This window comes from Diabrotica undecimpunctata, chromosome 4 (genome assembly GCF_040954645.1).
Source record: "Diabrotica undecimpunctata isolate CICGRU chromosome 4, icDiaUnde3, whole genome shotgun sequence".
Classification (NCBI taxonomy): domain Eukaryota; kingdom Metazoa; phylum Arthropoda; class Insecta; order Coleoptera; family Chrysomelidae; genus Diabrotica; species Diabrotica undecimpunctata.
Window position 1 is genome coordinate 35,843,779 of NC_092806.1, and position 24,484 is coordinate 35,868,262.

At 33.1% G+C, this 24,484-nt stretch overlaps 1 protein-coding gene across 3 annotated transcripts in view; it reads right to left on the minus strand.

Annotated features, from left to right (window-relative positions):
* Tps1 (Trehalose-6-phosphate synthase 1) overlaps positions 1-24,484 on the minus strand; it is a 127,003-nt gene that overhangs the window by 88,044 nt on the left and 14,475 nt on the right. Inside the window, exons 1-2 of one of the 3 annotated variants that reach the window (XM_072529350.1) lie at positions 20,251-20,400; positions 14,186-14,291 (exon numbers count right to left, since the gene is read on the minus strand). The exons of 1 other annotated variant lie outside the window; for it this stretch is intronic. In XM_072529350.1, the coding sequence (XP_072385451.1) occupies positions 14,186-14,291; positions 20,251-20,262 (118 nt within the window). In that variant the 5' untranslated portion in view covers positions 20,263-20,400. Of the gene's footprint in view, positions 1-3,130; positions 3,280-14,185; positions 14,292-20,250; positions 20,401-24,484 lie in introns of those variants that run through there. One more of the 3 variants, XM_072529353.1, reaches the window with a different exon arrangement.

Below are 24,484 nucleotides of genomic sequence, written 5' to 3' on the forward strand. Positions count from 1 at the left end.
TCTATTACACAGACGACGCAATATTGATAGCCCAAGATGAAGATAGTCTGCAAAGACTGGTCCACAAATTTAATATAAGAGCAAAATAATGTAATATGTCAATCTTATCTCAGAAAACTAAAACAATAATAGTCAGCAAAGAACCAACCAGCCACAACGCAAAGCTACTGGAAAAGGCAGAGATGAGAGTACTTAGAAGAATTACAGGAATACGCTGAGAGATCGAAAGAGAAGTAAAGACATAAGAAGAAAATGTAACGTACAGTGTATAAATGAATGGACACAAAATAGAAAAAAAGAATGGAATAACCACATAAGCAGAATGGAGGAGACCCGTGTCGTTAAAATAGCAAGAGATAAGTCACCAATCGGCAGAAGAAGTATCGGACGATCGCGCAAAAGATGGAATGACAACCTTACATATAGGTATTAATCCGCTAATGAACAAGCAGAATTGCTTATAAAGAGGAAGACGAAGAAGAAGAACAAAGGAATTAAGAATATAGGAAAATAGTAGCCGCAAAAAATATCTCTAATTTTGCAAAATCTCCGAGTCTCGTTATGGAAGGAATAAAGGCGACTAACAATATGTTACGTGCCTGCTAGAAAAAACTACCTAGGGAAAATGAAGTTATCCAGTATAATATTATTAGGTAAGTTGAAACAAAAAAGGAACTATTATGTCTTTACAAAAATCCTGATATTATAATAGAAGTTGAGAGTGCCAATTTAGATGTCACGTATGAATGACATTTAAGATAGGAAGATATTGCTTAGTGATCAAATTGGTGGCCGGTGACTGGAAAAAAGCACCTAGATTAAGGTGTACACAGATTATTGAAAATAATTTATTATTAGTTGGGACACGAAGTCCGTTGGAATGAGAAGGCCGTGTAAAATACGTCCTTGATGGAGGTAGACGAAGGATACAAACGACTGGAGAGAAATTCTCGGGCTGGGACCGACACAAGATTCTTCTTGTTTATGTAACATGTCCTTTCAGAACGTTAGTTACCATTATAGCTATCTTAATTTTATTCACTGCCACCCTAAATAGCCTGCTTGTGTCAGTACTATACCAATCTCGCAAGTTCTTCAACCAAGACATCTTTCTTCGTCTTGAACTGCGTTTGCCTGCTATTTTTCATTACATAATATTTTGTAGCAACTTATATTTGGTACCTCTCATTATAATGTTCGAAGTACTCCAGCTTTCTCTTCTTTTTAGGTTTATTTTAGGTTTAGGTATACAATTTTAGGTTTCTGTTACATAATACCTTGGACATTCTTCTAAAAGCAGCTCTGGTATGCTCAATTCTGGATCTAATTCCACCATGACTCTCTGCATTACAATTGAATTCATATCCAAATTAAATAATTTATCCAACTTTCTCAAGTTTGGTACCATTTGTATATATAGACGATTTTCTATTTTGTTTTTTACTTATTACGAGTATTTTGGTTTTCCGTATGTTCAGATCCAGACACGACACTGTCAAGTAAGGTTCGCAGATCTTCTTGAGTAGAAGCTAGAAGTACTGTGTCATCCGCATATGGCAAATTATTGATGATTTCACCGTTCACAATTATTCTTTCTTGGTTTGCACAAAGTGCATTTCTGAAAACTCCTTCGGTGTAAACGTTGAAAAGCAGGGACAACAAGAGGCATCTCTGCCTTACTCCTCTTTTATAAATAAGAACCCATGATTCCAAACCTACTAAACTGATGTTGTTTGATCCAAATCAAATTTGCAATTATGCGAACATCTCTGCCTTTCAAGTCAATGTTTCTTATAACTTTGATCAATATAGAGTGCTTAACACGATCAAATGCCTTTTGAAAGTTAATAAATCAATACATGTCTACAGATATATTACGAGATCTTTGAGCAAGTATGGCCATGTTTACCTTTAGAAAAATGGTCAATAAATGGCTTAACAAACTAAAGCTTTTATAATCAACACAGTTTTTTGCTGTTGTCTTCTTAGGTAGAGCTATGAACAATGAATTGGACCAACCATTAGGTAGGTGTCCTCTGAAATGGTACCGAAAACCGAAGTTATAGCCTTCAGAACATTACCATCATTTATAAGCTTGTATATTTCACTTCTGTAATTTCATCTGGACCTGACGCTTTGCCATTTTTTTGATGACTGTGTGGCTTGTGTTACCTTAGACCATATTATTAGGGGTCTGTTGCAGTTAATAATATCCAGAGTTGAACTACTAATCCTATCGTCTTCGAATTGTAGAAGGAGATTAAAAAGTAATTGGTAAAATCGAAAATGAAAATCAACGAAGGAGAGTTTATGTACTCGACCATGGACGTATAAATAAAGAATTTATTTATAAGAATCTTTATTTATACGTCTATGTACACGACTCTCACTACTAAAAATAGTGAATATTTCATTATAATACTTAAACTTAATAACTTAATAAAAAGGGGAAGAACATCCGACACATCAGAGTAGAAGATCCCAAATGTAAACATTTGATTGGATGTAAAAACATTGGATATCCAGAAACACTGGATAAAAACACAATATTATATGTCGCAGGATCACTTTTGGTTAAGAAAAATATACAGAAAGACATAACAACTCTTGTTATTGAAAAAGTTATCACACATCGCATATCCTGCCTACAAAAGATGTTGCATCTAATAAAATTATTAGACGCATTAGTCAAAATGCAGCAAAATTCTTGTGAAATAATACTTGAACTTTACACCTCTGTATAATTCCCAATTGTATTTCATTAAGCAATAACGTTTTGATTGATTACTTATTGTATCTTTATTGGTTTCGTTAACTTTAGCAATAGCCGGAAAAATTCCACTTATAAAACTAATGAACCCAGAAAATTATTGGTAAAGTTTAGAAAAATATTTAATGACTTATCTAAAGTAACAGTATGGACAATTAACTACCGGTATACCCGATAAAAAAATTCCACATTAATAACGCTAATTTTTCTTATTATTCAAGCGATAACAGTTTGTTTACAACGACGTCTCTTCCCCAAAATCGTGGAATTTTCCTACAATCGATATCATAAAATTTTGTTCTTGTGATAGGTTATGTACATAAACAAACATTTTTCCAAGAAATTAGTTTCAAAACTTACTGTTAAAGTCATTTACTGATGGCACACGTGGATACCGTCTCCATAAACCCATTTTTTTCTTCAAAAATCACAGACAGAACACTTACAACTTGGTTATTTCTTAAAACGTGCCACTGTTTACCGGCGCTCACGCCGCTCACCTAACGATATTGCATTGCCTGATTGGAAGGCAATGTTGCCAAGATTCTCGCGCAAAGAAAATAAAGTAACATCATAGGCTCATAGGCCAGAAGAGCACACAATAATAAGGACCATCCAATATTAAAATGGAATACACACATAAATCATTGCTTATCAAAAAAATTTCTTAAAAATGAATTAGTAGGTATATGTCTTCTTATAAAGGAATATCAAATTTAGGCATCCATATTGAATTATTATTAATATAAACTCCTGGACAAAATTAACACACCACTTTAATTAATCTAAATATCTAAATATTTACAATATGAACTCAAAATAAAACTCAGTTACATTGAAATAATAATAAACACCTACAAATAAGTCCAACATGACTTTATCATGACCTTAATTTGCCTTATTGTTTCTTTAACAATATGTTCTTGCCGGAAATGCGTAAATAAGCTAGCATAACCCCAAATTGCAAAAAGAAAAAAATCAGTAAAGTAACACAATAAAATGCATATGGGTCAACACTAATACCGTGCAGGCCCTCCTCTACTTCTTATGACTGCATTTATGCGTCGAGGCATGCTTAATATCAAATGTTCAACAAAAGCTTGCTGAATATTTTCCCATTCTTCAATAACGGCCTCAATGAGTTGGTTGTGATTGGCAATAGGGGGTCTATGACTATCTTTTTTTTGAGATAGTCCCATAGATGCTCTATAAGATTCATGTCCGGACTGTTAGGTGGCCACTCTAACAATGGAATATCAACATCATTTAGGTAGCCAATAACCTGTCGAGCGACATAAGGACGAGCATTGTCTTGCATAAATAAAAAAGAAACGAAGGAAAAGGCATTACATGCTCGACAGTAATGTTGTCTAAGTAATAATGGGCTTTCATAGACCTCGTCGTATGTATGGGGACCAACTCCGTACGAGCTGCAAAACAAATTCCCCCCAAAACATTTTAGAGCCACCACCAAAAGGTACTTTAGGTGGTGGCTTGGTGTAGAGCGTGTCTGGCGAAGGTGTCGCCTTCGCCAGACACGCTCACGACCATCTGGAGCTTTTAGGCTTACTCTAGTCTCATCGGAGAAAAGAACTCGTTTCCAATCATCGATGTCCAATTTTGACGGAATCTTGCAAAATTCAATCTCTGAACCCTATGTTCTCTGGTAAGCAAGGGTTTTTTGGCCGGTTTCCTGTTGCTCAATTTGGCTTCATGTAAACGTCTTCTAGCTGTGCGAGACGATATCGCGACATTTCGAAGATCTGCTTGTTTATTTTTTAGCAAATTGCTGGTGACTCTCCTATCTCTGAGAGCACGTTGTCTCAAAAAACGATCATCAATTTGATTAGTGCAACGTTTTCACCCTTGCCTGGTCTTCGATGGTACGACCCTGTTTAATTATATCACCTCACCTTGTGACTGATGCTGGAATAATGTCTTCCTAACGAACCTGCAACGTATCGCATTGAATATCCTTCATCTAGGAGAGTCGATGCTCGCACTGCCTCCTCCATTGACAAATTTCTTTGGAGGTTCATTTTTTTATTTGATTTTTGCAAATGAACTTCCAAACATGAATGTGATGAAAAACATCACAATAAAAGGCTTGTTTCTCACAAGCACTTTCCTTTAATCGGCACTTTTTATGAAAAGTTTAACTCACTTTTAGTCTAAAACGAAGTTTAATACAAATTATTGTTAAAAAAAGACTATTATTAGCTTACATAACAACTATCACTGCCAAACAAGGTCCATAGGCAATTTTTCGTACAGTAAATTATCAGTAAATAAAGATTATTGAGAAATGATCAAACAGTTTAAGGTAAACTTTAATTATGACTTTAATTATGAAATTTTAAGGAAAATCCCAAATGTTGTATATTATAAAATGGTTTTTGGCCTTCTACTTAAATTTTTTAAAAGCGTAGAGTTCCATGTCCAGTCAGGTTTAGTAATGCATACATACATTTACGAATAAAATTTCAGACACATTTCCTGTCCAACATATTTCCTTGACATTTACAATCATGCTACGTTAAATAAATTTTAGAACGCCCACATTACCCGTTAGGTTGATAAGTATTCTAAGTTACATGTCCCTTATGTAAAAGGTTTGCTAAGAACTTAGCTGTTTGCAAAACAATGCAATGTAGGCTTAAAAAAATAAAAGTCAAAGGAGAATTAGCGACAATCATGAAGCCAATCCAAAATGGCTTGAGATGGTAACCAATGCATATAAAAGAAACGCCGTAGAGGACATAACAAAAAAGCCTGCCAAACTTATAAAAACTGCTGTTGCTAAGTGTGATGCCAGTCACACTGGCATCACACATTGATGACAGTCCCTGACATAGCTAACATAAGAAAGAACATTTACACCCGTAGTCGTAAATTGTTACCAGGTCCGTTACCAAAAGGCATAACAGAAGTCCATAACGCAATAAATAATTATTCTCCTAAAACCTGGCGCAATAAAAGTTTTTTATTTTTAAATAATCCTGAATTTAACATAATTGTATTTTCATGCGAAACAAATATTCGTTTGTTGTGTAAATTAAAGTTTTTAAACTGTTTAAGAAAAAATGAGTAAATTTGTGTTTACACTTACGTATTTATACATTTTAAGTAGTGTATCATGTTTAAAAATTAAAACAGTTGCATTGCTTTAAACGTCCTATTATTCAACGTATGTGGCAACACTGCTAAATGAACAAACTTTCCATACTGGAGGATGCGCCTTTTATTCATAGTCATAAGCTTATTCAAAGAAATTTCAAAGCTGGCTTGATAATTTAATTAAACTTTAATTAGCTTATTTTTTTGTTCAACGAGTTTTTTTTAGTAAGGTCTTTAAAAATCATTAATATATTTTATGTCGTGCCAAAAAGTTTTTAGACGATATGCAACTTCACAATTAGGATCTACCTCTTTCTACGGGATACATATAGTACTTTTCCGCCAATCGATAGTAGTGTTGAAGTAAAAAATAATATATAAAATATTGTCACCGTATCGTTTGGTTTTAAACAAAGTATATCTTTATAAAAACATATATTGAAACTTCTTTTTTCTTCTTCTTCAAGTGTCATCTTCGTTCCGAAGGTTGGCGATCATCAGGGCTATACGTATTTTCGAAACTGCTGACCGAAACAATTCGTTGCTGCTACAGCTATACTATTCCCGTAGATTCTTTAGCCAGGAGTTTCGTCTTCTTCCTATGGACCTTTTTCCTGCTATTTTCCCTTGCATAATTATTTGAAGCAGTTCATATCTTTCGCCTCTTGTAATGTGTCCCAAGTATTGCAGTTTTCGTTTTTTGATCGTAAATATGACTTCCTTTTCTTTATTCATTCTTCTCAAGACCTCGACATTTGTGACTCTCTCGGTCCATGATATTCTCAGGATTCTGCGATACATCCACAGTTCAAATGCCTCTAATTTTTTGGTATCAATCTTTTTCAACGTTCATGACTCCATTCCGTAGAACAGCACAGAAAGTACGTAACATCTCATCAGGCGAAGTTTCATTTCATGGCTCAAATCTCTTCCGCAGAACACTCTCTTCATTTTAGTGAATATGGATCTGGCTTTTTCTATTCTTATTTTGATTTCTGCTGAGCTATCGTTGTCTTCATTTATAAAAGTGCCTAAATATTTATATTTGATAACTCGATCGATAATTTCATTGTGTAAATATAAATTTTGGACATTTTGTGTTGATTTCGATATTACCATAAATTTAGTTTTCTTTATGTTCAAAGATAGTCCATATTCTTCGCTGCAGTCTGCTATCTTATTCACCAATGTCTGTAGCTCTTCAAGTGTTTCTGCGATCAGAACGGTGTCGTCGGCAAATCTCAGATTGTTTAATCTAACACCATTTATTTTAATACCTACGGATTGCTCAGAGAGTGTTCTATTCAATACGTCTTCGGAATAGAGATTAAACAGGGTTGATGACAGTATACACCCTTGTCTCACACCTCGCTTTATTTCAATTTCTTCAGTGGTATTATTCTCTACTCTCACTACTGCTTTCTGATTGTAGTACATATTTGCTATTAGTCGGATGTCTCGTTTATCTAAATTCTTTTCTGTCAGGAGTCTGATTAGGTGATCATGCCGCACTTTATCAAAGGCCTTATTGTAATCTATGAAACACATGAATACATCTTGATTTATGTCAAGACATCTTTGAGACATAACGTTCAGTGCAAACAACGCCTCTCTTGTTCCAAGTCCATTTCGGAATCCAAACTGGGTATTATTGATGTTCATTTCCAGTTTTCTGTGTACTCTAGAGTGTATATTTTCAGAAATATTTTCAGTACATGGCTCATCAGACTGATTGTACGGTAATCACTGTATTGTTTGGCATTTATCTTTTTTGGTATAGTAACAAAGGTGGATAAAAGCCATTCTTGTGGTATTTTTCCTGATGTATAAATGCTATTGAAAAGTTTGTGAATCGAGTCTTTTTCTATTAGTTTAAGGATTTCCGTTGGTATTTTATCTGGACCTGGGGCTTTACCATTTTTCATTCTTTTTAGTGCGTACATTACTTCTTCTTCCGTTATTTCTGGACCTTCATCTCCTTGTATGTTACTTAGCTCAGATTGTTGTCTATCATCTGCAAAGAGTTCTTCAATATAGTTTTTCCATGTCTTCAACTGTTCTTCTAGTTCTGTTATTATGTTTCCGTTGACATTATACAGGGTATTTGGCTGCTTACGTTTTTGTGTACCTGCAAGTTCTTTCACTTTTTTATGTACATTAAAAATATCATGTTTTGCCTGCAATTGCTCTATTTCTTCACATTTTCTTTTATAAAAATCTTCTTTTGCTATTCTGATTTCTATTTTGATTTCTTTCTGTATTTGTTTATACCTTTGTTCGTTTTTTCCTTTCATTATTCTCCGAAACTTCTTTGATAAAGATCAAACAGAAAATAAGTGTAATATTTTCTATTTTAAATTTTTGCAACCATAAAAGTTTATTTTCGAAAACATTGAGATATCAAATTTTCTGCATGTATAGTTAGATGAAATATTTACCTTATGTAATTATTCGATGTGGAAGATTACAAAACCATAAGTGTAATGAGCCACATTCTGAAACTTTTTTAAAGGGTTATTTGATAGCCACATAAATAATAAAAGATATCCAGAATGGTTTGGGAACCAGAGATGTCCTTCTTCTTTGAGTGCCGTCTCCATCAGTGGAAGTTCAAGTGCCTTCAACCAGAAGCACTGTCTTCAGTCAGGTTGTTTACAATCATCTATTTGTTCTGGTGTGGATACTTTTGATGGCTCATATCTCTCATATCATCTCTATGATATACCCAAGATATTCTAAGCATTCGAATGCCTCAACGCGGTTCATTGTGTCATACGGAAATTCATGTTCTGGTTGTCTACTCCTTATAACGAGGCTGAATACATGTATAATTTGAAAAATCTGAGGCGGTTATTATAAGGCTGCAGTACCTTCGCCAGGTCTTCATTAAGGAAAGTTGCTCTAGTCTATAAATTTGACGATCTGAAAATCTTCGATTAAAACTACCTACATCTTCATGATAATTCATGTCAACCTCTCCAAAAATAACAATTATGTACGTCACATTTTTCGATTAAATTCTCAACGTGAGGCATTTTTAACTCCCAAACTTAAGAAAACTTTAATGTAGTTATAAATAATACAAAAAATAATTAACAATAGATTTTTGATAATAGTTTTATTTTTTAAAAGTTTTTTTTTAAACAAATAATAGACCAAGTACATAAAATAAAGTAGTACAGGTAAAATGGCAAATATTATTTTTTAAACGTTGATTATTGTTAATGAAAAAAAAAATAACTTTAATTTTTACTATTTAATCGGTTAATAAATAAACAAAAATTATTTACTTTCAAATGAAGTATCACATGACCAACTTTTCTATTAAAGAAATGAGGGTTGTCACGTAATGGGAGTTAATGGAAATACCGAAACTTAGATATCATAAAAAGTTTAAAAATACAATGCTAACCAAAAGTCCCTTCCCCCTGTCGTATCTTTTGAACGGTTATAATTATAATAAAATTTAGGGGGAGGAAATAAACGGACGGCTTCTCAACTAGACATAACAGGTGACGTAATAGTCATAAATGACGTTTTATTTATTTGTCATTCATTGTCAAATGTCATTTGTCAGTTGTCATCATTTTAATTATTTAAAAAATGCCAGCGTTCACCGTCAACGCGCAGAGCCCAGCCTCGAGCCAGGTATCGGACCATAGACTTGGAGCATAGTATTCAAGCTTAGTATTTTTTCGACCCTCGACATTAGTACTCTACGATCAACACTACGCTCTGACCATCGTATCGATCGCCAGGTAAAATAAATGCATTATTTTAAATGTGAGCGTTCACTTCACTGTCAGTGCTATGATCTAGGCGAGGATATCATGCGATGGTCTCCGTTATGAACACACCCTTACTCTTACGGCGCGCAGCGATGCCACTCACGTCGACTGAGAAATCAGGACCGACTGCTCTTCGTTTCAAAAATCTTTACTTTTATCAACCCGTCTACCTTTACTTCAAAAATCGATGGTTTTTAAAGCCACATTCCTTTTCACTTGACTCCACACCATCCTAATCGGGTTCGGCTCGCATAGGTAAGACAGCAGTCTTGATTTGCCTTTTGTTACATAATTTTTTAGGGAAATCAAATTTGCGAGAGTGATATAACGCGTTATCCAAAACGACAACGTATTCTTTGTCTTGCGTCAAGTTTGGAATTAACGTCTTCTCAAACCATTCTTCATATAGACCCCGTCCATTTGTTCTTAGTAATCAGCGGTTCTCTTCTTGGCCAAGAAAGTTAATACCGCCCATGCCACAAAACCAGTTTCGCTTCCAGCATGAAGAAGAACAAACCGAGGACCCCTTTTTGGTTGGAGCTTTCAGTCTAGAAAGCCCTTTTATGAAGGCACCTCGTCAATTTTTGATCATTGTGTTCCTCCATTTCTTTTTGACTGAAGCACCTACGTTAGTCCAAGACTTATTGGTGTAAACAAGGGTTACAATATCTTTTTTTCTCGATGTTTGTTTTTATTTGTCTGAAATACATGTGTCTCCAGGATATAATATCTTTTCTTTCTATCATTATCCAATCTCGACCTCTTTTACTAAATGTGGTTTTTGAAAAAGATGGTAGGTCCTAATCTTTTTTTACTCTATTCATAAGTCAGTCGACGGTTGGTGGTATGTTTTCCAAAAAAATCATGGCCAATTTTCCTTATTCGAGATTTCACTCGCTCATCGTAAGTATTCTCAGGTGAATTGGACTGGAAACTGTTTTTCTTCCTTTTTTTGTACCAGTTTCAATTCGCCTTGCTTGGACTCTTCGCGATTGTCATAAATTTTGCAACACCGCACATTTTTGAAACTTTTTCCACAGTAATAGTCAAGCTGTCACCATTTCTTTAGTTCAGATGATAGTTAAATACGTTTAACACCACACGTTTTACTTGCATACTGAGTCACACCCTGTTTGAAATTTACGACAGATACTGGCAACTTCTTCATGATGTAGGTACTTTCATCCGCTTGCGAAAATGAAATAGAACTGAGCTTTCGTAGTTTGTGCCAACAAATTTTTGGTCTAATGGCCAGTAACCAAATCGGCAAAGATACATGTTTCCTTTGCGTTGACAATGAAAACTAATTCTTTTCTCCTAATGACTTATAATGATCTTTATTATCAAAGAATGTGTTTACAATGGAAGCTATTGAAAATTGATAAATATAAAAATTCTACCGACGATGAGTTTTTGACATATTTTACTTTTTTTTATGTAGTATTTTTCTTTATGTTATTGTTTAGTTAGAGAATGTAACTCTCTTATTTATACATCGATGATTGACCATTCCAACTGTGGAGATCAACATAATACAGCTAGAGAGACTCTGTCTCAAAGAATAGATATGGCTCGATGGGCGTAATCATCTGGTATCAACAGTGACATATACAAGATTTTATTTTTCACTTCACATAATATAAAATCTAAAATTAAGACGTTTTTACTTTTTATTTTAGTGCACCTAAATATATATGAATATTTTGTATGTATCAGTGGTGTTGCCGGATGATTACGCACATTGAGCAACATCCATCGTTAGGTCCAGAAGCTATCTGGTAGAATTAGGTTGCTCTCCGGGTGTAGCCATCTTAATAACACCCTTTTTGCATAAATAACTATTAAACCATTATTTTTTAATTGATAATGAAGCGCGTAAGGCAGGGTAGACGTTCATTTGTACAATGAGAATTTAAACCAGCATACTCAAAAACAATCAATATTGTTCTGAAGCTATTTTCTTGTGGCATTTTAAAGTAATTACTATTTAAATGGGAATAAGCCACAATTAAAGGTTAAAGTACGTTTATTGACGTTACAATTTCCACTTCGGAAATCGTTCTCAAAATACAAACATTAGTAAATTAGTAAATTTACTAATGTTTGTATTTTGAGAACGATTTCCGAAGTGGAAATTGAAACGTCAATAAACGTACTTTAACCTTTAATTGTGGCTTATTCCCACTTATATAGTAATTACTTTAAAAACAATCAAGTTTACAGAAAAACTACAAGAGACCTATTTTGTTCAAAGAACCGACAAAATTGATTTGCTACAATTTGTGAAAAAAAAATTTGAACAACTTTTTGCCTGGGCGACCTCTTGAACTTTATTTTGGGGTATATCATGAAAGTGATTATGCAAAAAAATCTCATGAGACTATTTTTCCGAAAACCTGAGCTTTTCGCCTTGTCTATAATCTTTTGTCGATATGAACTAATGAAAGATTATTTTAATTTGCTCTTAATTACTTTGCTTCAGAAGAAGACACTACAGAAAACGTGCTGGGAATCCACCCCACCAACCAATAATAAACCTAACAAGGAGTTCTATCCCGAGGCCACTACACAAAAAATTGAACACATTACACAAAAGAGAAAACTTAGAAAGACATGGCAAAACAATCGAATCCCGACCAATAAAGCTGCATTTAACAAAACATCAAAAGACCTGAAAAAAATGGTAAGTGACCTAAAAAATACATCAACTGTAAAATATCTTAAAGATTTATCGCCATTAGAAGTTACAGATTACACCCTTTGGAAGGCTACCAGAAAATTGTTACGACCATAGCATATACCACCTATTAAAACGAGTAACGGCCATTGGGCACGCACTGATGACGAAAAGGCAAATAAATATATTTTTTGAACATTTGGAAACTACCTTTACTCCATTTTCTTTTGAGGTACAACCAGAGGAAGAAAAAAATATTCATAGATATTTGGACTGCTTATACCAGATGTCTCTGCCTATTCAACCTTTTAGAAAAACAGAAGTTATTGACGCAATACTTAATACTAATAAAAAGAACGCTCCTGGTTATGAGCTGATTCGTAGTATGTCAATTACCACAAAATACGATCCTCTTATTAACACAAATCTACAACGCAGTATTAAGGTAAGGCTATTTTCCTTCACAATGGAAAGTGGCTCAAGTTATTTTAATCTCTAAAATAGGCAAACCTTTAGAATCCGTAACTATATATAGACCCATCAGTTTAGTACCAATTCTTGCTAAAATTATTGAGAAACTAATAATAAAGAAATTGAGTTCTTTCCTAGAAGAAAACTGCTTAGTTTAACTACCAATTGGGTTTTCGACAAAAACACTGTTGTTTTCTTACTATATTGTTCTGCAGTCTTCTTGGACATCACACAAGCTTTTGATAAAGTGTGGTATACAAGCTTGCTGTATAAAATTAAAAAGCAACTACCATCTAAATACTATACGACATTCAAATCCTACATAACTGACCGACATTTCCAGATAAAATACGGTAAGATAGTAACAGCATTGAGACCTATAAACTCTGGCGTACCTCAAGGTAGTATGCTTGGTCCACTCATATATCTGTTATACACGGACGACCTACCCACTTCTGATCAATGTTCCTTGGCAACATTTACTGATGACACCGTCACCCTCTCGTCGCACACAAATTCGATCGAAGCATCTAGAAGGTTAAAAGTCCACTTAAATACCATTCAGATGTGGTTAAGAAAATGGCGAATCAAGGTTAATGACAATAAATTAAACCATGTAACTTTTACAACTAAACATCTGACATGTCCACCTGTATAACTAAACAATCAAGATCTACCGCAATCCGATAGTGCAAAATACCTTGTTATTCATCTTGAAGGACGACTTACTTAAAGAAACCACATCTTCAATAAACGTAAACAACTTGGATTAAAATTAGACAACTTTACTGACTACTTAGAAGAAGATCTGAACTATCACTAGAAAATAAATAAGTAGTGTATAAAGAAATTCTAAAACCCATCTGGACCTATGGCATTCAACTGTGGGAGTGTGCAAGCGAATCCAATATTGAAATCCTGCAGAGGTTCCAATCAAAGGTCCTTAGGCAGATTGTTAATGCACCATACTACGTCCCTAATGAAGTCATACATCGCGATCTCTCAGTGAGTGTTATGTGCGAAGAAATCAAAAGTGTAGTGATAGGCATTTAAAGCGGTTAGAAATTCACCCAAATTCTAGGGAGGTAAACCTACTGGACAACAGCAGGGAAGTGAAAAGACTTAAAAGACCCAAACCTTACCAACTTACTAGATGGATTCTCATAAGTAAATTGTTTAGAATATAAGAAAAAAATTTTTTCAATATTAATTTTAGTTAAATTTAATAAGGAAGGTACCAGCATTGGCAGGTATTTTTCGAACATGTTAATTTCTCTGTTTGAATTAACAAATTTGATTATTGTTCAAACAGGACAGATTGCAAACCTTTACTTGAATAATAATTTAGAATAATAAACTCACCCGGTGACAGGACGATCCGTCCGTCTACATCCCGAATTAATTCATGTTGTGCTAATCTAGACGGTATTGGATGAACTAACGCCAAACTTATTCTTGTTGTAATGTTCTAAAATTAAAATTATTATTGCTTTTTATAGTGGAAAGTATTTTAAAGACAACGCAAGAAGTATCTTCTAGGGACACCTAGACCTAAAGGAATTCTAAAAATAATTTTGTACCATTTATTTGTTTAGGTAAGAGTTGTTTATTTCATGAACAATCGAAAATAAAGATAGAAAAATATAATAGATACAAAAGAAAATTTTAATATTAATTAACGATTGACATGGTAGTGCTAAATGAACAAGATCAAGATTACTATAAAAAAGACAAATTCTAAAATTTAGAAAAAATATTCCATGCAAACTCGTGGTTTCTTGTATCATCTCCATTCAGTTTTGGGACATAAGCTTCATCTTGATTTTTTACTGCTTACTATGTAGTGCCCTTCTCATCAAGTTTATTCTAAAATGTATCTTAATATTGTCACTATCTCGTCTAAGAAATAATGTTTAGAATAGGATTGCCACTGGGTTCGGTAGGTTGGTCCGAAACGGAATTAGAATTTTTGTATTTTAAGCAAAATATGGTATTTTGTAGCACATAAATCCACAGCTTATTTAGATGCCGAACCCAACTTGTACTTTCGATTAAAGTTTATAGGGTATTTTTTTTTATTTCGATCGCTTTTCTAAACATCTAGACATCTTTGGATAAAAGTGTGATATTTAACTAACTGCTTGTGTTCCATTGAATCTACTATGATTTTCTTGTATGATGGTGTGTTCTGCAACAACTTATGTTCAGCAGTGACTAAGATGGCAGTTTCTCTTGTCTATGGTAAAAGAATATCTTGAATAAACGATTTGTTTGACCGTATTAACAAATGTATTATGTATCGCGGATAAGAACTTCATGTCTCCTTCAGTCCTGCATCAGTATTGAAATTCTCAAACTTACAGTCTCAAACAAGCTGGGTTTTCATTATACGGAACATACTTTCCTTCTTCTTGATGTCTTAACTGTACTATGAAAACTATGAAATAAATGTAAGTGTTTACCAACCGTTGAACAGTTAATGATGGAGTGAAGCTTTTCAGTCATTGACTTAGCATTTTCTATTTGTGTTTATCTCATAAGCTTCTTACTGAAACTTGGGTATGTGCTCTGTTTAAGCAAATGTATCATTTTTGTAACATATATTATGTGTTTTTCTGCATTTATTTTTATTTCTTGTCTGTACCCTTCCAAGCAATTAACGGTAGGAAAGAAATACTCTTTATAACTATATTATAAAATGCCTATCCGCTACAGATGTTGGCCACTAACATTGCTATTTTCATTTTATGTGCATCTGATCTAAATAATTCAGTGGTAGTTAGTTAAAATTACTTTCTAAGATTATGAAGTCAGGAAATTATATGTCTAAGTCTGCAGTACACCATACCGCTGTCGATTTCTCATTATGTAACCCAGATATTGTCACTTGTGCTTGTTCACAGTTGAAACAATTTCACATCTTCCAAGTGATTTTTTGGTTAATATCTAAGATTGTACCCCGTAAAAATAACCTAAAAGTCTTCTCTTCTTGTAGTGCCCGTCCGTTTCGGCTGTTGGCGACCATCATAGCAATCTGTATTTTGCAAACTGCTGCTCTGAAAATATTTGTGGTTGTTATGTTAAACCACGTACGTACATTTTTCATCTAGGAAATCCTTCGCCTTCCTGGTCCTCGTTTTCCTTCTACTTTTCCTTGTAGAATTAATTTCAGCAATCCATATGATCGCTGTTCCTGATCAGATGACCGAGGTATCCTATTTTGGCTGTTTTTAATGTGGTTAACAACTCTTTTCCTTTTGGCATTCTAAATAAAACGTCCTGGTTAGTAACGTGGTCGGTATAGGATATCTTCAGGATTCGACGATAAAATCGATGACGTGAGTTCACGACTTAACTCCGTACAATAATATAGGAAAGATATGACATCGTAGTAACCTGATTTTTATGGGTACTGATAAATCACGGCATTTGAATAGCTTAGTCATTTTTTGAAATGCAGATCTTGCTTTCTCTTCTTCTTCTTCTTCTTGTGCCACTCCTATCGGAGATTGGAAATCGTCAAGGCTATCCTGACCTTGTTTACAGCTGACCTAAAGAGTTCATTAGTGGTACAGCCAAACCACTCTCTCAAATTACGCAGCTATCACATCCTTCTATGGCCTGGATTACGTTTTCCTTCTATTTTTCCTTGCATTATATTTTGAAGTAATGCGTATTTATGTCTTCTCATCAGGTGACCCAAATATTCGAGTTTTCTTCGTTTGATCGTTGACAAAATTTCTGGGTCTTTTCCTATCCTTCGCATTACTTCAAAGTTGGTAACTCTTTCAACCCAACTTATCTTCAGCATTCGACGGTAGCACCACATCTCAAAACTTTCAATATTTTATATATTGTTCTGCTTGAGAGTCCAGGCCTCTACACCGTATAATAGCGTGTTAAATACGTAGCCCCTTAGCATTCTTAATCGGAGAGGGATACTTATATCTCTGTTGCAGAAGAATTTCCTCATCTTTATGAAAGTGGCCCTGGCAATTTCGATACGTCTTTTTATTTCATTTTTATTTCATTGTTTTGGTCTTCAGTTTTGTTTATTGAAGTACCCAAGTATTTGTTACTTGATACTTTTTCGATTTAAATGCCCTTATATGTGTTGGTTGTGTCATGTTCTTACTGAAGACCATATACTTGGTTTTTTTAATATTGATACTTATGCCATGATTATTGCAGGCAATATTTATATTTGTAAGTAATCGTTATAATTCTTCTACTGTTCTTGCTACTAGTACAGTGTCGTCTGCGTATCGAATATTATTTACAACCTCTCCATTGATTACGATTTCTTCGTTTGTTTGCAAAAGGGTTTCCTGGCAGATGCTTTCACTATAAACATTAAATAGCAGCGGTGACAAAATGCATCCCTGTCGTACTCCTCTACGTATTTCTATTGCTTGTGATATCTCATTTTCTATTTCGATGTTAGCATTCTGATTCCAATATAGATTGAGAATTATTCGCAGATCTTTATTATCTATGCCCTTTCTTTCAAGAATGTTTTTTAGCTTATTATAGCGTAGTCTGTCAAACGCTTTTTCAAAATCGATAAAACATGCATGTACTTCCTGATTAACGTCTAGGCATCTTTGTGTAAGAACATTCAAACCGAAGAGAGCTTCTCGAGTACCTAATCCCTTTCTGAACCCCATATGTGTATCACTAATATCTGAATTGATAAACTCTGTTGTGGATGACTTTTAGAAATATCTTTAGTAGATGGCTCATTAAAGATATTGTTTGATGTTTTGAACATTCTTGAGGTATAATACCAGTTTTGTATATTGTGTTAAATAAGTGCAATATTATACCTATTGATTCATCATTCAAGAGCTTTAACAATTCAGTAGGAACCTCATCAGGTCCATTTGCCTTTCCAGTTTTGGAATTTCTAAGTGCCGCTTCTACTTCACATTTTAGGATTTCAGGTACCGTTTCACCATTTACCTGAACAATGCTATTTATGTTGTCCTCAAACAATTCTCTTATGTATTCACTCCATCTATTAATTTTTTCTGTTAAATCTATAATAATCTTTCCGTCTTTGTTCTTAAGCAAACTTATTTGATATCTTCTTTGAGTTCCTGTAATTTCTTTTACTTTTTTATGTACATTGAATGTGTCATATTTTCTCTAATAGTTTTCCATTTCTACACATTGTTTTTCAATCCATAATTCTTTGGCCTTCTTTATTCTTTGCTTTATGTTCTTATCAACCTCTCTGTATTTTTGTGCATTATTCTTCATTTTACGTCTTTCATCCATTAGTTTTAGTATGTCTGGTGTCATCCATACCTTGTGTTTCTTTGCAGATCTGGTTAGGTGTTTCTTTCCCGTAGTTCTTATTGTAGTGTTTATAGACTTAAGTTTTTCTTCTATGTTGTCTGTTCTGCGGATTTGACTTTCTGCTATTCTGAGGCTGGTGTTTATTTCTTCTTGCACTGTTTGTCGTAGGTGTTCACTTTCTAGCTGCCTTAAGTCTAACGCTGGGATGATGGTTTTTCTTATTTTCTTTGGTCTAGCTTCTATCACATATACTACTGGATTATGATCGGAACCGGTATCAGCTCCAGGATAAGTTTTAGTAGATTTCACGGCATTACGGTATCTTTTTATCACCATTATGTAATCTATTTGGTTTCTGATTACTTTTTTTGCTTTCTCTATCCTACATTTTATTTCTAGGAAATAGTCCCAATTTTTATTAACATTCGTAACATAGATGTATATTTATACTCTTTCTATTGATTAACCACACTGATTCTTTTAATTTGCTGTTCCTTCTTAGGCTGCTGTTCTTGCTGTTCCAAAATACATTTTGTTTTCTTAGTATTCAATAAAAGTCCATATCTCTGACTCACTTCTGTGATTCTATTAATTAACTCCTGGTGGGCTTTATACCTGTTGCAGTTACATTCTCTCTCCGTATATATTCTCCGTTAATTCGAATTCCGGCTTCAACATCCTCTAATGTTTCTCGAAAGATTTCCTCAGAGTATATGTTAAACAGCAAAGGTGATAGTATACATTCCTGTCAGACCCCACGTTTGATTTTAATATCATCAGATCCTCCTGCCTCTGTACGGATAGATGATGTTTAATTACAATCAAGATTGCTAATAATTCTTAGATCACAGGTGTTTATTCGAATATTTGTTAATATCTCCATCAGCTTGTAGTGTTTTACTGTATCGAACGCTATATGGTAATCAATGAAGCATGCATAAATATCGCAATTCACATCTCTACATCGTTGAAATAGCACTTGTACTCTAAAGAGAGCCTCTCTCGTACCCAAACTGTGTACGGTTGATTTTTCCTTCACATAGTCTATATATCCTTTGATGTATGATTTTTAAAAATAACTTTAAAATGTGGCTCATTAAGCTGATGGTCCGGAAATCTATACAGGATACGGATTAGAGCAATAAACTTTGGCTTCAGTCATGATATTGGCACTACTCCGTTTAAATATATGTCATTGAATATTTTTGTTGGTCATAGAGGACCGTCGGTGTTAAATAGCTTTATGAGTTCAGCATATGCATTGTCAGGTTCAGCAGCTTTGCTATCATTTAGTTGTGATATTGTTTTTAAACTTCATCTGATGTGATTGGTACGTGGTCATTACATTTGTAGGGCGGAGGTTGTTTGGACCTATTATCATTAAAGAGTTTTTAAATGTATTTGGTCCATATATGGATCTTGTAGTTTGTTAGCTGTGTTGGATTTTTGAACGCCAGCTGCTTGTTGTACCTTTTTATGCATATTAAATGTATTGGGTAAAATAAGTCAGGTCTTATAAATAAATGCTGGTAACTCGTGATATTGGCTGTATAATAATTACTAATTATTGTGGTGGTGTATGGTTTTTATCAATATTCATAAACTTTCGTTTTTTTTTCGTGTTAAAATTGAAGTTGTATTCTTGACTCGTTTCTGCTACCTTAGTAACTAGCGTCGTATACCTTGCAAAGAATATTGTGTCCTCTGCATGTCTTACATTTATGAAATGTTTTTCATTTATTGTACCTTAACACCTAGAAGAAGAACGTTTATGTATGTATGTCGTCATTTATCAGTAATTAAATTTAATAAATACTAAATACTTCTTTTGAGTAGATATAAAAAGTAGAGGTGATAAAATACACTTCTGTCTGTCCTGAATTTTGCTATTTGGCTCATAATACAGGTTGCCGATATAGCTGGAGTACCATAAGGAAGAAAAGCAAGATACACTCTTTTTTGCTGTTATTTATGTAGTACCAAACAAATTATTATTAATATATTATTTGCTGCGAGACTTAAGAGTATTTTCACAAAAAATGCCACAAAGGTAACGAGATTAGCACAAAAGATAGGAGAACATCAAAAAATGTTATATAGGTATTATAGATATATTTTTTACTTACTGCCGCCGCCATTTTTATAAAAACCAAATGTGTCTTCTCTAACGGAAATCATACTATAAATTAAATAAAAACTTTTCGACTAATTTTAATAGTATAAATATTGAGCCTCAGAATAACGTATAATTTAAATAAAACATTTTTAAATTTTTTGACACTGACACTTATTTTCCTAACCTAAAGTGATTTGAAAGTTTGACAAATAAATGATGTATCATCATAATGGTTTTCGATAAACGGAAATCATAATATAAATTAAATATAAACTTTTAGACTAATTTTAAGGGTATATATATTTTCAGACTCATAAAAAATCTAGCAGTACGTAAAGGTTACGGAATATGGAACAAACAAATCCAAATATTATGTTATGCAGACGACGCCGCATTAATCGCCGAGACAGAAGACGAGCTCGAAAGATTAACACACATCTTCAACACAACAGCCAAGAAATACATTATGATAATATCAGCAGAAAAAACCAAATGTATGACAACATCCAAATACCCACTAATATAATAAAGCGATAAGATAAGAGCAAAATAATAAAGCAGGAAGGAAGGTTTAGATATTACTGGGAAAAGATATAACTAGTTACAAAGATGTTGAGGAAGAATTATGACAACAAAGCTTAAAATCATGTAAAGCTGTGGGGTCTCTTAATGACACAATCTGGAAGAACAAACAGCTAAGACAAGACACAAAAACAAGAATCTATAAAGCAGGAATTAGACCTATATTAACATACACGGCGGAGACAAGACCTGACACATCTAAAACGAGAAGACTACTAGAAACAACCGAGATGAAAATACTTCGACGAATATCAGGGAAAAGTCTGTTGGATAGGGAGAGAAGCGAAAACATAAGAAGAGCATGCAAGATATACGACATAAATGGATGTACGACAAAACGGAAACAGGAGTGGAACGAACACATTAGTAGAATGGGAGAGGATGGGATAGTACGAATAGCACGAGACAAGTCACCAAATAGACGAAGAAGTATTGGCAGACCAAGAAAAAAATGGTGCGACAATTTAAACAATTTAGGAAGCTAATATTAAAGAAGAAACAGGCTTTAAAGCCTACATACAAGAAGAAAGAAGAAGAAGAAGATAAAAAAATCTAACATAATTTAACTAAAACATTTTTTTAAACTTTTTGACACTGACACTTATTTTCCTAACCTATAAGTAATGATTTAAAAGTTTGACAAGTAAATGATATTTCCTTGTCTGAGATATATATCATAGTAATGGTTTTCAATAGGAAATATACAGGGTGGTCCTTAAGTAATTGTAAAAATAGAAACCGTAGATTCTGCACTTTAAAATATTACGATTTAAGCCAACTTGCTTTAATAAAATGTTAATATTACGAAAGATACAGGGTGTTAAAGTGGAAATTTAAAATTTTATTTTTCGCTATAACTTTTAAGTTTGTAATTATTTTTAGACAAAAATTTACAATTGAATGCTTTTGAGTAGGATAAATTATAATTTTATACATACTTTAATGTAACTGATAGAGGGCGCCACATATGTCACATGTGTGGCATAAACTTGCTTAACTTTTCTGCTCTCTGTTAGCTCTATTTGTGTTAGAAAGTATTAAAGATACGTTATTTTTACAAAGAAAAGGTATACTTCTTAGTAACCTTAAAATTCAACTGTTTTCGAGAGAATCGCATTTAATAAGTCAGCTGCATAATAATATTTGTGCGGTAAAGCACGGAATATCTGTAGATAAGCATAATTCATAGTTCATTCCTATTAAAACAACTCAAAGATAATAATGTTACATCACAAAATGCTTTGTTATGGCTGCTAAATATCTTATTGGAGAAAAGATTCTTCATCTTCTTCTTTCCCTTTTCTATCGCTTCAAGTTTCTATACTACCGTTGTATTACTTCTTCTCTATTGTAAAATGCTGAAAACCCAAAATATGTGGTTTATGCAAGATGGTTTACCTGCACATTCTAGAGAGAAGGCAGTGAAAACATACTTAAATACAAATTTTTTGAACGTGGAATTGGTCGTGGTAGTCATATTCCTTGTCAATGTGGCGAGATATTGATATTATTATTTAATTCATAAAAAATCCCAAAATAATACTTATTATTCATTACACAGTAAACATACAGGCAATTTAGTTCAGCATAATATTAGTTCGTTAGTAAATCATAATAGTCCATTTGTAAGATGTAATTATAGTTAGTCGTAAGTTGTAACGTAATAATATAAATAAGTAATGTCATCGATAGGTTATTCCGTATGTATATAAGTAACCAATGAACGAGATACATCAAAGTTTAATACAATATTTAACCTCTGCGACAAATAAGATGTAGTTGCACAATATACCATAAGATTTGTATATGTAGCCAAAAGAATATATTCATCCATTATACATTATAGCCACCACGTACCCCAGAATTTAATCCGCTTGATTTTGGTGTATGGGGAGCATTAAATCAACGTGTTTATAAGAATCCCATAAACATTCGCAACCATCTATGGAAAGAAATAAATACTGCAGCAGTTTCTTTAGAACCAATGAGACTATTTAATATTAGATGATCTTTTATGGAATATATTAACAAATGAATTAAAGAAAATGGTGGACATATCGAACACTTACTTTGACAAAAAGTTATGTTATTTAGTTTAACTATTTTGTTTTGTTTAACTATAACATATTTAGTTTTGATTATGATTTTTAATTTAACATAAAACGTAAAATGTTTGATGTAAAATCCTATTATTCTGTTATTTTGTCAAATCCTATTATTAATTATCCTGCTAATATATTTATTTTATTCAATATTTCTTTAACTATTAACTTTAGTTAAATGTATTTTATACAAAAATATAGAAGTATTAATCTTTTTGTCTATTTTTCCTTCGTTGCCTGGAGTAATTGCATTAAATCAGAATTATGCAGCTGATTTGTAAAATACGATTATCTCGAAAACTGTTGAGTTTTGAAGTTATTAACAGGTATACCTTTTTTTTGTTAAAATAATGTATCTTTAATATTTTTTATCACAAATACCCGTAACTTAAAGAGCAAAAGAGTTAAGTGCAAATTTATTCTACATATGTGGCATATGTGGCTCCCTCTGTGAGCTACAAAAAAGTGTTTAAATTTGTTACAGTTGTAAATTTTTATACATAAATGTTTTCAAACATGAAAGTTATAGCGAAAAATAAAATTTTAAATTTGCACTTTAACACCCTGTATCTTTCTTAATATCAACATTTTATTAAAGCAATTTGGCTTACATCGTAATATTCTAAAGTGTAGAATCTAGTGTTTCTTTTTGTACAATTACTTAAGGACCACCCTGTATAGAGTCGATTCGCTAATCCCAATTCAAACTATCTAGTTAATTTAGTTTTGTTATCTGCAATATTTAGTTATGTGCAATAGTAATAATATTTTTGAGAAGGTAGTTATATTTTGACAGACTAGAAGTGGCTGGAACATACTATACAACCAAGCACACATGCTCATAGCCAAAATTAATTGAAAATAAACATTTATTCACAATCATGTAGTTTATTAATAGTTATTTAACCAACAAGTGTATTAATAAGGGCGATTAACAATTGAGATATTTTAACGCGTGAGCGTAGCGAGCGCGTTAATGTTCGAGATTGTTAATCGCCATTTTAATTCACGAGTTCGTTACAAAATTTTTCCGTCGACCGTACTTTTCAGAAATAAAAATATCTTAGTTTAAATTTTTATTTACTTAACGATAAATAATGACATACAATGACAGACAGCCTACTTACAGCGGCTACTTCATTTTAAATATTTTTTTAGTGGCAATATAAATAGGTATATGTTTGGTTGCCTACACCACAGGTCACTGCCAATCACAGAGCGTTAATTGTGGTTAAATTAATTTATACAAGCAATGTATGTTGTGTTGCCTATAATAAAATCGTTCAATAATAGAAAATCAATCATTAATAGGGGTCATTAATCAACGATTTTGAGGGTGTTAAAATTAATCATAAATGGACGGTCGACGGAAAAAAAATAAAACTGCATAAAAATTAATCATTAGTCAAATGTTTATACAAATTACTATTTACAAAATAGTTTTTGCACCATCACCATTTGTTTGGTGTAAATATAGTAAAAAAATATTAATTAAAATAAAACAGTAAAATTAATTATCGCAATCAATATTTATTTATTTACAAAATATTTTGAGGAAAG